Source organism: Lygodium microphyllum, chromosome 9, assembly GCF_053477565.2.
Source record: "Lygodium microphyllum isolate KBCC chromosome 9, Lygodium_microphyllum_v1.1.10, whole genome shotgun sequence".
Classification (NCBI taxonomy): domain Eukaryota; kingdom Viridiplantae; phylum Streptophyta; class Polypodiopsida; order Schizaeales; family Lygodiaceae; genus Lygodium; species Lygodium microphyllum.
In genome coordinates, this window is record NC_141143.1 from 44,331,270 (window position 1) to 44,344,598 (window position 13,329).

Consider the following 13,329-nt stretch of genomic DNA (forward strand, 5'->3'; position numbering starts at 1 on the left):
GATTACCTTGAAGATAAGTTAAGGAACTTGTTTGTCAAAAGGATTGCTTGCTCTGTCTTTTTGTCAGTGTCATAAGTTACGTGAACAAACCCTGTTTCCTATAAGGCTTAATTAAGGAAGTTGATTTTTAAATATCACACATAAATTTGATAGGACCTAATTAGATAACTAAAGAACGCCTATTGAGGGAAGCGGGTGGGCAGAACCCTCGACAAGTCCGTATGGGATGTGTTTCCAAAGAATTAGGAGGCTTCTCACAAGGTCTTATTGTCGTTTGACCTTTAGGTATTGATAGGTTAGAACTCGATTCATGCCCTTTTAGGGGACCGGAATGAGACTATGCTCCACTGGTAGAGAGGTTGAGCGGTGCATCCCTCTCGTCTCCCATTCTCTTTGAACTAAGTGCGGATTGGATCTACTTCAACTTGGGTATCTCTACGTAAAGTAGGATATCCAAGACCCAAGGCTAGAATACTATCAAGAGACCTTGACCACTAGGAACCAAGATTCCAGGTCGATGCTAATGGGTTCAGCCACCACGAACGTTCCGTTGCGAGGCGGACTTGGGAAACCCTAGGCAAAAACCTCGGAACATTCCATGGGAGAGCTGGGCACGATGCTTAGATTCGTTTCTCGATGGACCTCTAAAACGTTCTGTAAGTCATGAAGCATTAAACAAGATAAAATATGGACGTGAGCAGTTGACTTGGTAGGTTCTCTTGGATTGCATTTTCTAGAAGCCAATGATGTGGTTGTATACTTATGATATTCAGAAATATTCACAATCCAAGTCACAAGGGAGACAGAGTTACCTAGCTTGACTGAGCATAGGACATTGTATATGTCTTGGGCTAAGCTTATGTGACTAATGAAATAGTCAAAGAAGAGATCAAGGGGCAGTGTGATGTGCGCCGCATTTTGCAGGCAGATCTCAGACTGATCAAGGCACATCCTGAATGGTAGAGCAAAGAGCTCCTTCATTGCCACAGGGGGAGATGATGTAATATCCCCATGCGGACCATCAGAACCCCTCCCCTTAATATTTAAAAATAATAATTAAAAATCCCCTTCTCCCTTGTCGTCGCTGATAGGTGGCGGGGGAGAAAAGGATGAAGAGGATGATGGCAACGAGCACAAGGAGGGAGGAGGCAATAACACGGGGAAAGAAGAGGAAGATGACAACGCTGTCGACGGAGAAGAAGTGGCCAATGGTCGTAATGATGATGAGAGAGAGAACAAGAATGAGGCCACAGGCCTACAAAATTCCTCATCACCATGTAGAATAGGTGGTGGTCACCGCCACCAGCACTCCACGTCCTCTCCACATTTCCCCCCCAATAATACCCTCCTTCCCACTATAAACCCCCCCCCCCCCCCCCCCAAGGCTACAATTCGGCCCCTTCTTCCTCTCTTCCCCATTGCAAGGAGGCTAGGTCGCTACACGAGCTGAGAGAGAGAGAGAGGGAGAGGGTGAGAGTGAGAGTGAGAGAGAGGAGAAGAAGAAGAAGAGGAGACACTAGCTCTTCCTTCCCCACTAGCTACTGACAAAGAGAGAAAGAGAGAGAGAGAGAGAGTTAAAAATCTGTGAAGGCAAGAAGAAGCAAGGGATCATCATTACCAAAGGCCTTCCACTTCTCTTCATTCTCCTTTCATCCGCATGAAGGACCTCTTCCATGTATGAGCCCTTCTTCCTAGTCAAAGCTATTCTCCTGCCGCGGAGTTTCAAGCCCCTTTCAAAGGGCTATCGGGTTACCAAGATTGAGAAAGAGAGAGCCATAGCCATGATCATTGGAAGCGGTTGGAAACAAGAGTGTAACTACAAGAGCAACACTCCACCTTCAAGTGCGCAAACTAAAGGGTGTCCACACGCGTTCTTTCTTTCCCCTTTGCCCGCGAATCTATACCTTTTCCCGGGAGATTATCCTCCATCCACAAGCTTAATTCTCTCCCCAATGGGCCCTCCCTAATCGAGTACAAGGTGCGAAAGTCTTTTGCCAAGTGCATCTAAAAGAGAAGAAGATCGGGGATGGCTCCCAAGTGGAAATTCTCGCGTGCAGATGGCAATCCCTCAACGAGCAACGAAGATTTGGGTGAGGGCATCACTGCCAATCCAACTGCGATACCGGTCGTAAGTAATGTATTTTCAAATTAAAGGACTGCTTGCTTTGATTTTCGTACGAGATGCATTAGATCGTACTGTGTCGCACGATAATAGGTTAACTAAAAGGATAAAGTTCATCTCAAATATTCGAGGATAAAGTTTGAGAAGTGCTTGTATCAAGGGAAGTTAATTGCCCCTAGTTCTTATGCAACAAGTCCATGCATAGTATAAGCAACATATAAGACTCTAAAGTATTAAGCATCGATAAGTCTTCAATTAATCTTCGCCTAGGACAATATTGTTTAGGGTTCGTAAGGTTACCCTAAGGGTTATGTACATAGACGGTACATGCATGGGAGAGATTATGTGAAACTTACATTAATGATACACGACTCCTTGCCCTAGGGGAAAGGAAGATAAAGTCAATTAAAATTCTACATAGCTTCGCTCTTTGATCCCAAGCGGGAGAGTAAATATGCGATGGAAAGTTTATTGCGACTATTTTTACAACGTTTGGAAAATAATACCATTGTTTCCATTGGTTGATCAAACAACGTCCTAAATGCTTTGCATTAAATTGATTGTGGTTGGGATGATTATTCCATGTGCTTATACTAGATGGTAAATGCATGGCAAGGGTCTATGATGACAAGTTGCCATGGGAATAAAGAAATGTTTTCTTGGAAAATAATATTAGGGCTGAATGCCTTGTTTGTGCTTGATTCTTAACCAGATTAATTAAGGAAATGATATTTTGTACGAGTGGATCATCTCCAAGGTCACATCGCGCTTCAACCCGAGTGGGCACACCTTGATTCATGGGCCGAAGGTCGAGTGGTGAAAAGGCCAACCACGAAAATTGTGTCTCACTTTTAGGCTGCTTGGGGTCAGGTGGAGCTCTGGACAGCCCTTGCCTAGTCCGGAACGTTGAAGACTACCGTGAGCCTAACGTTTGTGACATTGGGAGATCCTATTCTAGATAAAGGATGGAGCTTTATGGTGGCATATGATTTGGACCAATTACTTTTGCAAGGCAGAAGGGATACATAATTTCTCCTGTATGGGTAGGAGACAAAGATTAGCTCAAAGATAAGTTAAGGAACTTGTTTGTCAAAAGGATTGCTTGCTCTGTTTTCATGTTAGTATCATAAGTTATGTGAATGAACCAGGTTCTCGAAAAGGCTTAATTAAGGAAGCTGATTTTTAAATGTCACATATAAATGTGATAAGACCTAATTAGATAACTAAATAATGTCTATTGAGCGAAGCACGTGGGCAGAACCCCCGATGAGTCCATTCTATGGTAGGGTGATCCTAGTGAATTGGAAGGCTCCTCACAAGTTTTTACCATCGTTTGACCTTTAGGTATTGATAGGTTAGAACCCAATTCATGCCATTTTAGAGGACTGGAATGGGACTATGCCCTATCGGTAGAGAGGTTGAGTGGCGTATTCCTCTCATTTTTCATTCTCTTTGAACCAAGTGCTGCTTGGATCTACTTTGGCTTGGGTATTTTTGTGTAAAGTAAGATATCCAAGACAAGATGCTAGAATGTTGTTAGGAGACCTTGACCACTAGGAATCTAGATTCTAGGTTGATCCTAGTGGGTTCAGCCGTGAACGTTATGTTGTGAGGCGACGTAACTGGAAATTCCTAGGCGACAAACCCCAAAACTTTGCATTGGAGAGCTAGGTAGTGACGCTTAGATTTTGTTTCTTAATGGACCACTAAAACGTGCTTGGACAACCGATAGACAAGCACATTACATAGTGTCCTAATTGAATAAATACCTCGAGTAAGTTACTCATGAATATATATGTGCATCACGTGGGTTCAAAATAAGGTATTTTTAAAATACCAATTTTATACATTTTTTACATACAAAAGGGTGTAATATAAATGGTTTATTTACAGATTGAATAGAAAAGAATTATATTTTATTCATGAAAAAATCACAAATAAGGATATTTATAAATAGACCTTGAACGCACGTGATGTAGATGATATACATATAGTAACTTCCCCAAGATAAATACCAAGTTCATCATCCAATCTTTTTAAACCACTACAGTCTCCATTGAGCCCCAAATGACTGGCAAATGCATCATTACCATCTGATACTTTCTTCTTTTCTTTAACTTTATCTACAATATCAGTAGATGCACCTAAAGATGTGGAATGGCTCCTTAGTTTCTCCTCAGACGAAGGGCTATCTGTAGATGTAGTACCTGATAATGTTTTTTGGTCCATTAAGGCTCCATGATTCTTGATTTTCTTTCTATATATAACCATATCATCATTATTATCCAATGCATCACCAGTAGATGCATACCAATTGCTTATCTCATGACAAATAGCATCCATACTCACTCTAAATTGACCCATGACAGGGTTATAATAGTGATATTCTTTCTACTCAAAGAAAATCCAATGCAAATATATCTTTTAGCCTTTAGATCAAGCTTCTTTTGTAGCTCATTTGGCACATGAACATATGTAATACAAATAAACACTTTCAAGTGTGATAGATCAAGATTATTGCTTGTAAAGCATTTTTCAAAGGTCATTCCATGAATTGCAACTATGGGAGTTTTGTTCATAATATAGACAACAATATGAAGAGCTTCAAGCCAAAAAAAAATTTATAAATTCTTTTTAGCCATTAATACCAATGTAACTGCTGCAATATGTTTATTTTTTCTTTATACAAACCCATTTTGTTGTGGGATATACTTACAAGTAAACTCTCTCTTTATTTCATGAGATCTCAAGAAGTCACTGAACTCATTATAGAGATACTCTTCCTCTCCATTTTATGTTTACTTAACTTTCAAGACTAATAGACTTGAAATTTTAAAGTGCTCAAATGTATCACTCATTTTCTTCATAAAATACACCCAAGAGATATATTTTGTGTAGATTCCCAAATATGTGTATACACATCATCAAGGATATTCCTACTCACATCTCTATCATGCAGAAAAGATTGTCTTGCCTAGTTAGCAAATTGACATGCTTCATAATTGTGCAACTCTAAAAGCAAGTAACCTTGTAACTAACCCTTTGGATTGCATTAATTTTAGTATTTGCATTTTTGCATATCCAATATGTTTGTGCCATATTTCAATGTTTAAACCATTCCTTTACCTTTAGCATACATAGCATCATTCATAGCAGGAATTCTAACATCTAAAGTAAACATGGGGCCAACTCTAGTTTGTTTTATGACCAACCTAAACTTATTATTGAAATCCTTTCTAAAACAACCTTTGCATTAAATTGAACTTGCAATCCTTGCTCTACCATCTAACCAACAAACACTAAATTCTTTGTGATGAATAGCACACGTAATATATCCAAGAGACTCTTTGTCTCACCATCATGCAAGGACAAAAGAACTTTTTCAATGTGTGAAATTGGGTGGTATAAATCATCACTCATCTACACTATTGGGTGTAAAGTCCCTTAATCTTTGTATGTATAAATGTACAAGTGTGAATACACTCTTATTTGTATCCTAACATATAAATACATTTTATTATTTGTGTATCGTCACTAACTGGTATATTCATCTTGGGATTCTTTCACTAGTATCAGAGTTGTGAGTTGCGGAAAGAATATGTGCGTACTTTATAAGGACAGTACGAGTCAATCCTACACACAGAAAGAAGAAGCCAAGCCATTCACCTTTCAGCTAATCAATGGATAGCAAGCATTTCTCTTTACTAGTCAACTGGTCAATTTCATTAGTTGCACTTTTTAAAGTTAGCATGGACAGTAGGCAAGCCTTGGAGATTGTCATTTTGTGCCTGACCAAATTTGTCACACGCAAGCAGTCACAACATGACTAGGCATGAGGCGATATCCCATCGACAATCATGACTCAAACAGGCATCAGTCTGATGTGGCGTGACGGGCCAAGCGTGAGATAGGTCAATGGGCACCACGCCTTGATAGCTCCTGTTTTGTCAATTTAAAAAAATATTTTTTTTATATTCTATTTTTCTTCTTACTAATGGGGATTCACATGCATAAGCACAACTCCCAGATTTGTGTATATTTATGCTTGAAAATTTGGGGATTTTCTTAGATTTAATGTTGATCATACATAACAATGACATTTGATCTGAAAATTATAGAAATTGTTTGCGTTTGTCTTGCAAATTTTAGGGCTTTTCATGTATCAGTCAAATTTTCCTCAGTTGAGCCAAAATTATTGACATTGGTGCACATTTGGACCCGAGAAATTAGAAGCTTTTGCAAAATTCTGTAGAATTTTGCTAAATTTATATATTTTCTACTCTTGAAAACAATATTAATACAATTGGGGTAGATTGGTTAGTGAAATTTTGGGGCTTTTGTTGAAATTTGTGAATTTTGAAAATTTTGATTTGTGAAATGTTCATTAAGGACATTGTTGAAGTAATCTTAGTACTGTAAGCAATGAAATTTGAGCTTATTATCTTCCACTTGTGAGATTTTGTGTTTCTATGTATCAGAAGTACTTTTGGGCACATTTGTATGTAGTATACATGTTTAATAGCTCCCATTGAGATGAATATATTGCTGAATATTCATGGTGTAGCAGTCTTAGTGACATTTGTATATTTGGGACTATTACAAATGTATTTTTGGTGATATTTCTAAAGTCACTTTGCAGTGGTATATGCATGGATTATATGTTGAAAACTCACTTATATTATTGAAAGTCATTCCTTCTATTGTTATACATAAACTTGGATCAAATCTTGCTCTTATCTCTTGAAATTTTGGGCTAAAATTAGCTAAATATTGAGCCTAATATTTAATTTCATAAAATACAACATGGAAACTTAATAGTTTGCTAAATAGTGGCCACTAATGCTTCTACGAGCAATGATACTAAATCCCTTCTTGAAATGAAGGACAAGATGCAATGCATTTTTTAACTCAAGGATTGTGATGATGCTCTTTTGGAAATCAAGCCTATAGCTATGATAGATGAGAATTGGACTAGACTCAACAAGAAGGCCATTACATATATTAAAATGGTTGTATTTGATGATGTACTTACGGACATTAAGCATATTGATACGGTTTATGCCATATTGAAAAAGTTGATGGACACTTATGAAAATATAACTCTGGTAAATCAAGTGCATCTCATGTGTAAGCTTGTGAACATGGAGTTGGATAAGTCTATGTCAACAACGGAGTATTTGAGTGCTTTCATAGGGATTTTGAGTCAATTGCTTTGTAGGACTCTAGGTTGCAACCCTTTAATGATAAATTGAAGGCTATTTTCTTGTTGATGACTTTCCCTAATAGCTAGAATTCTTTGGTCATTTCACTAAGCAACAACCCTACTTTGACCTTTGAAGGTGATAGGGGCTCTATTCTCAATGAGAAGATCAAAACAAAGTCTAATGGGGAAAGCAGTGATTCAACCTATCATCTTAGAGGCAAGTCAAAAAGGAGGGGTAATACAAGAAATAAACGGAAAAGCAGGAGTAAAGGCAATGGCAAACAACAAGATGTTACTTACTATCAATGTGGGCATAAAGGGCATAAAAAGCCCGATTGGCGATACTATAAGAAAAATCCAAAAAGAAAGAAACCTCAAGGAAAGAAAAATAAGGATGGCAAGAAAGACAATTACAGCTCTCCCTCAAAAGAAGCTACAAAGGCAAATGTTGCATCTAGTGTGGTCATTGAAGAGCTCTCTGACATCCGAGAGATACTTGTTGCAGCCTCATGCAATGATGTAGATGTTATGGTAGTAGCAAGTGAAATGCACATCACCAATAGGGAGGTGATTGATGCCTTATTTTCAGCTCATGATGGACTGTTCCAATCATGGATAGTAGATAGTGGTGTCTCTTTTTATGTTACTCCCTCTTTGGAGTCCTTTTCTAAATACATTGTAGGTTGCCTAGGCAAGGTTTACTTGGGTAACAATTATGCATGTAAAATAGAGGGTGTAGGTAATATTCACTTGGCTCTTGAAAATGGCTAAGAGCTGATTTTACAGGATGTCAAATATGTACCTGGTATAAAGAAAAGTCTCAGTTGGACAGCTTAATGCAAGAGGATACTTTACTACCTTAGATGGTGGATCTTGGAAGGTCCTCAAGGGCTCTATGTTGATTGTTAAAGGCAACAAAAATGAGACTTTGTACTATTTGCATTGTAAAGCATTACTTGGCAATTTTTTGGATGTGGCTGAAGTTCATTTTCATAGATGAAACTTTGGCATAAAAGACTTGGTCATATGAGCAAGAGAGGCCTTCGAGTTCTCTCCTCTTTATTAGGGAGATTTGATGTAAAAGGCTTTGGTCTCGACTTTTGTAATGATTGCATGTATGTAAAACATGTGAAGTCTTCTGATTACTCTGGTGTCATTAAAAAGTCCAATGCTCTTGACTTAGTACACTCTGATGTGTGTACTATGCCTGTTAATTCATATGGGGGTACATTTTACTTAGTCACTTTTATTTATGATTTCAGTAGAAAGTCATGGGTGTATGTGTTTCTAATGAGTTCAAAAAGTTTTTAATGATGATGTTTTATTGAGTTCAAAAAGTTTCTAATGATGATGTTTTATTCAGGAATGCCATTCAAAACTTTTATTGATGATTTCAATAGAAAGTCATGTAATTGATCTCCCAATCATGCATTGGAAAATGGCATTCCTAAAGAGGTTTGGTTTGGAAAACTTGCTTCATATGATCATTTGTGTGTCTTTGGTTGTGATGCCTTTGTGCATGTTTCTGTAAATCAGAGGACTAAATCCATCAAGGGCATCCTCATGGGATATGGAGATGAGGGAGAGATGGCTTATAGAGTTTAGATTCCTTAAGATAGGAAGATAGTACATAGCCGAGAATGTAGTGTTTAATGAGACAAAGTTGTTGAAAAATGATACACGCGGTGACCTTGATACAAATAATGTCAAATTTTAGCATGAATAGCTAGCCATCCAACAACCATTAGTTAAAGATTCTGTTCCTTTTGATGCTGAAAATGAGCAGCAATCTATTGTGCTATAACTAGAAGATAATGGACAACAAATAGATGCACAGGATGGAATAGGACAACAAGAACATGTTGAAAACAAGTTACAAAAACAAGAAAATGCTGAAAATTAGCCACCACCAAGTGATGGTGTGCATATACCTAAGGATATAGGCCCATTGCCTAACAATACAGATAATTGGGTAAGAACGTCTACACGTGTTAAAAGGAAACCACAGAGGTTTCAACTATCTTTGGATCGCATTTTATTGATTGATGAAGGTGAGCCTCTAACATTTAGAGGGGCATAGTCATGTGAAAATAAGAGAAAGTGGGAGCTCACTATGCACGAAGAGATGAAGTCTCTGTATGTAAATAATAGATAGGAGCTTATACCTTTGCCCAAGGATAGGAAAGCTAACAAATGGGTTTACAAGGTAAAATGTATTGATGGGAAGCCCAAGTACAAGGCACATTTGGTTGCTAAGGACTATACACACAAAAGGAAGGCATAGACTTCTAGGAGGTTTTTTCACCAATGGTGAAGATGACTACGCTTCGTGTCTTGTTTGCTCTCACTGCATCCTTGGATTTAGAGTTGGATGAGATGGATGAGAAGACTACTTTTCTTCATGGTGATCTAGATGAAGAGTTGTACATAAAACAGTCTAAAGGTTTTGCTATGCCAGGGAAAGAGCATTTAGTTTGTAAGTTGAAATGTTGCTTATATGGGTTGAAACGAGCCTCTAGACAATGAAATAAAAAGTTTGATACTTTTATGCTTAGTCATGGATTTAAACATAGTCATGCAGATCATTGCTTATAAACTAAAAAGACTGATGATGGAAGCCTTTTTGTGCTAGTCTTATATGTGGATGACATGCTGATTGCAGGAAAGTATAAGAGTACTTTAAATGCTCTTAAAAGGCAGCTGAATTTAGCCTTCTCAATGAAAGATTTGGGGGCACCTGAACACATTTTAGGCATGCACATTAAAAGAGATGGAGGACAACCTTGTTTCTCTCATATGACAACTATATCAACAGAGTACTTTGAAAAATTTAATATGGCTAATGCTAAGCCTCTTGGTGTGTCTTTACTGCGATATACAAAGCTTAGCAAAGTTGATTGCCCAAAAGAGGATGCAGTTGCTATTGCTATGAAGAGCATACTTTATGCATCAACTTGTGGTTCTTGGATGTATACCATGGTTGCAACTCATCCTGACACTGCTAATGCAGTAGGAGTTGTTAGTAGATTCATATCTAACCCTAGCAAGCCACATTGGGAAGCAATAAAATGTATCTTAAGATACTTAAAAGATACACAAGAAAAGTGTATATGCTATGGAAAGGGTACACTAGAGTTGCAAGGATTCTGTGATTCAAACATGGCAAGAGATCTTGACACTAGAAAATCTATCAATGGTTATGTCTTTACTTTGTTTGGTGGTGCTATTTTGTGGTATTCAAGGTTGTAGAAAATTGTACCATTGAGCACTACAGAGAGGCTAAATATATTTCACCACAAAAGCTTTTAAGGAAGATATTTGGCTTGGCTGTTTGGTCAAGGATTTTATTATTTCTTCTCTTACTCTAGTGCTTGGTTGTGATAGCCAGAGTGTCGTATGTCTAGCTAAGAATGCCATGTTTCATGCACGTACCAATTACATAGATTTTCAATAAAACTTCATTCGACAGGTCTTGGATGATGGTCTTGTCACACTCACTAAGTTCAAAACTTAAGATAGCCTTGTCGATATTCTCACTAAGAGTCCTGCAAAGGCTTAACATGAGCATTGTGTCCGATTAGTGGAAGTTGGCTAGCTTAAAGGTATCACTTCAAGCCTTTAAATGGGAGGTTATCAGGTGTAAAGTCTGTTAATCTATGTGTATAAACTTACGGGTGTGAACACATCCTTATTTGTACTCTAACATATAAATACATTTTGTTATTTGTATACTATCACTAATTGGTACACTCATCTTGGGATTCTCTCTCTTACTCTCAATACTGCTCTTGCCCCATTTCTATCTCGCACTTCATTGCACACTCACCCCCCAACATGCGTACATAACCCATAATTTGTAAATCCAACATCTCTTCAAACCATTCAACATGGATGGTTACATGATTAGATATACATGAATCGACATGCCATACATCATCATGTATCTCCTTTCCTAAAACAACATTCATCACATGCTGCATAACAAATAGATGCTCATTTTTTATCTTCATTCTATCGTGACGATAATGCATAATTTGCTACAATATGATCTATTTTACCATAATAATGGCAAGTAATACTACATATATCAAAATCTCTATTCTTCCCTTTATCTCTTCCTCTAGAGCTCCCCTTGTCTCTAAACTTCCCATAGCCTCCTCAAACTTGCATATTACCAAACTATTGATTTAACTTGTTTTGTTGGTTATCACCAGTACGTCCCATACCATGACCTCTTGAAGAGGTTTTGGTATGTCCTCTTTTTGAACTTGAGTAAAATACTTGGACATGTTTAGCACTTCTTTCAGATGAATAACCCAAATGAGAAAGCACTTTCATTCTAGTTTGACTCATGTGTCCCAACAACTTGCTGTGCCCCAAAGACACACTTGGCTAGTCGATTATGGTGACAATGTGGTCACACATACTATACATGTAATAGATACAGTGTCGATCTTAGAGCCTTTAGCAAAAATCCTAGGTCCCATACATTTCTTCCATTTTCTGTCTCCAAAAGTGGTGTGGTAGCCTTCATCATCTAGCTACCATATGCTCATCAAATATCTTCTTGAGCTAGGATACATGCCTCACATTATGCAAGATGAAGACTAAACCATGCTGAAAGGCTAATTGCACACTGCCAATCCTTACAATGTCACACACATAGTTGTCCCCCAAGTGGACAATACCATGTCTACCACCATTATCATTAGAAAACCACTCAGGTGTGGTGTCACATGGAATGAAGCACTTGAATCAAGAATCCAAGTGTGCAATCTGCAATCAATGACTGTGCACTAAAGGAAAAAGCAATGAGTACATCACTGCCACTCTTACTCTTGTAATTGACTACATTGACTTTCTCTATCCTTACACTGCTCTTCTTTGCATGTTTGCTATCCTTTTTCTCATCTTTGCTATCATCAATGTCTTTTACCCTTTCCCTTCTCTTTCTTCCACTTAAAGCAATCTCACTCTAAGTGACCTTTCTTGCCACAATGATGGCACTCTATATTTATTTCACGACACTTTCTACATGCTTTATTTTCAGAATCACCCTTTTGTTGGGATCTACCTCTAGTACGTAGTGCATGGGAAGACTTGTTTGTTAAATTATTTTGCCAATTTAGCTCTTCCATGAGTAAAGAGCTTTCCACATCTGAATATATAATAGTATGGCATTAGAGTTACTCATTGTTGTCCTAAAAGTGTCTCAACTTTTAGGCAAAGTGCATAGCAAAAATGTTGCCTTGAACTCCTCATCAATGTTGAACTCCAAAGCAATCAGCTAGCTGAAAATAGAGTTAAACTCTGTCAAATGTATAGACATAGACGTACCTTCCTTCATACAAAGGTCTATCAAAATTTTCAACCAATAAACCTTGCTTACCACACTTTCTTGAGCATATAACTTCTCAAGTCTTTGTTACATATCATAAGCAACTTTTAAATCTCTATGTTAGATAACAAAGTGTCTGACATTGAAAGCTCTATGGTAGAGCATGCAAGCTCATCTAACTCATCCCACTCATCTTGATCCATGGTTGTTGGTTTTACTCATTTTGTCTTTATGGGCTTCAAAAGTTTCTTATGCACCAAGACATTATGGCATTGCTTCTGCCATATAGCAAAGTTGTGTGCACCCTCAAGCTTCTTAATGGGCAAAAGTTTTGCCATCACTACTGCCAGCCATGATTTACAGCCCAAAAATGTCTCAAAGGTCAACAAATGTAATTCCGACTATCACACAAATGACCAAGGTACAAAATAAGTACCAAGCAACAATGAAAAACCAAGTAATTACAAAAATTTTAGATATGAAAATCAATTTTTAGAGTCACAAAATGTGTTATATAGCACATCACAAGTAATTGCAGCTATGCCATATGCTAATACATCAAATTGCATGAGAAAGCCCTAATTTTTGGATGCAATTTCAACTCCAAATTATGCATCCAAGGGAGAAATTTGACCAAGGTTAAAAGTCCCAAAATTTCTCTGCTCA

The 13,329-nt window shown here is 37.7% G+C and overlaps 1 protein-coding gene across 4 annotated transcripts in view; it reads left to right on the plus strand.

Moving 5' to 3' along the window:
• The window catches only part of LOC148030990 (MADS-box transcription factor 23-like), a 54,868-nt gene that overhangs the window by 14,597 nt on the left and 26,942 nt on the right, over positions 1 to 13,329 (plus strand). Inside the window, exon 3 of one of the 4 annotated variants that reach the window (XM_087684524.1) lies at positions 7,462 to 8,401. The exons of the other annotated variants lie outside the window; for them this stretch is intronic. Coding sequence (XP_087540650.1) covers positions 7,462 to 7,848 — 387 coding nt within the window. The 3' untranslated portion in view covers positions 7,849 to 8,401. Of the gene's footprint in view, positions 1 to 7,461; positions 8,402 to 13,329 lie in introns of those variants that run through there. 4 annotated transcript variants of the gene reach the window in all.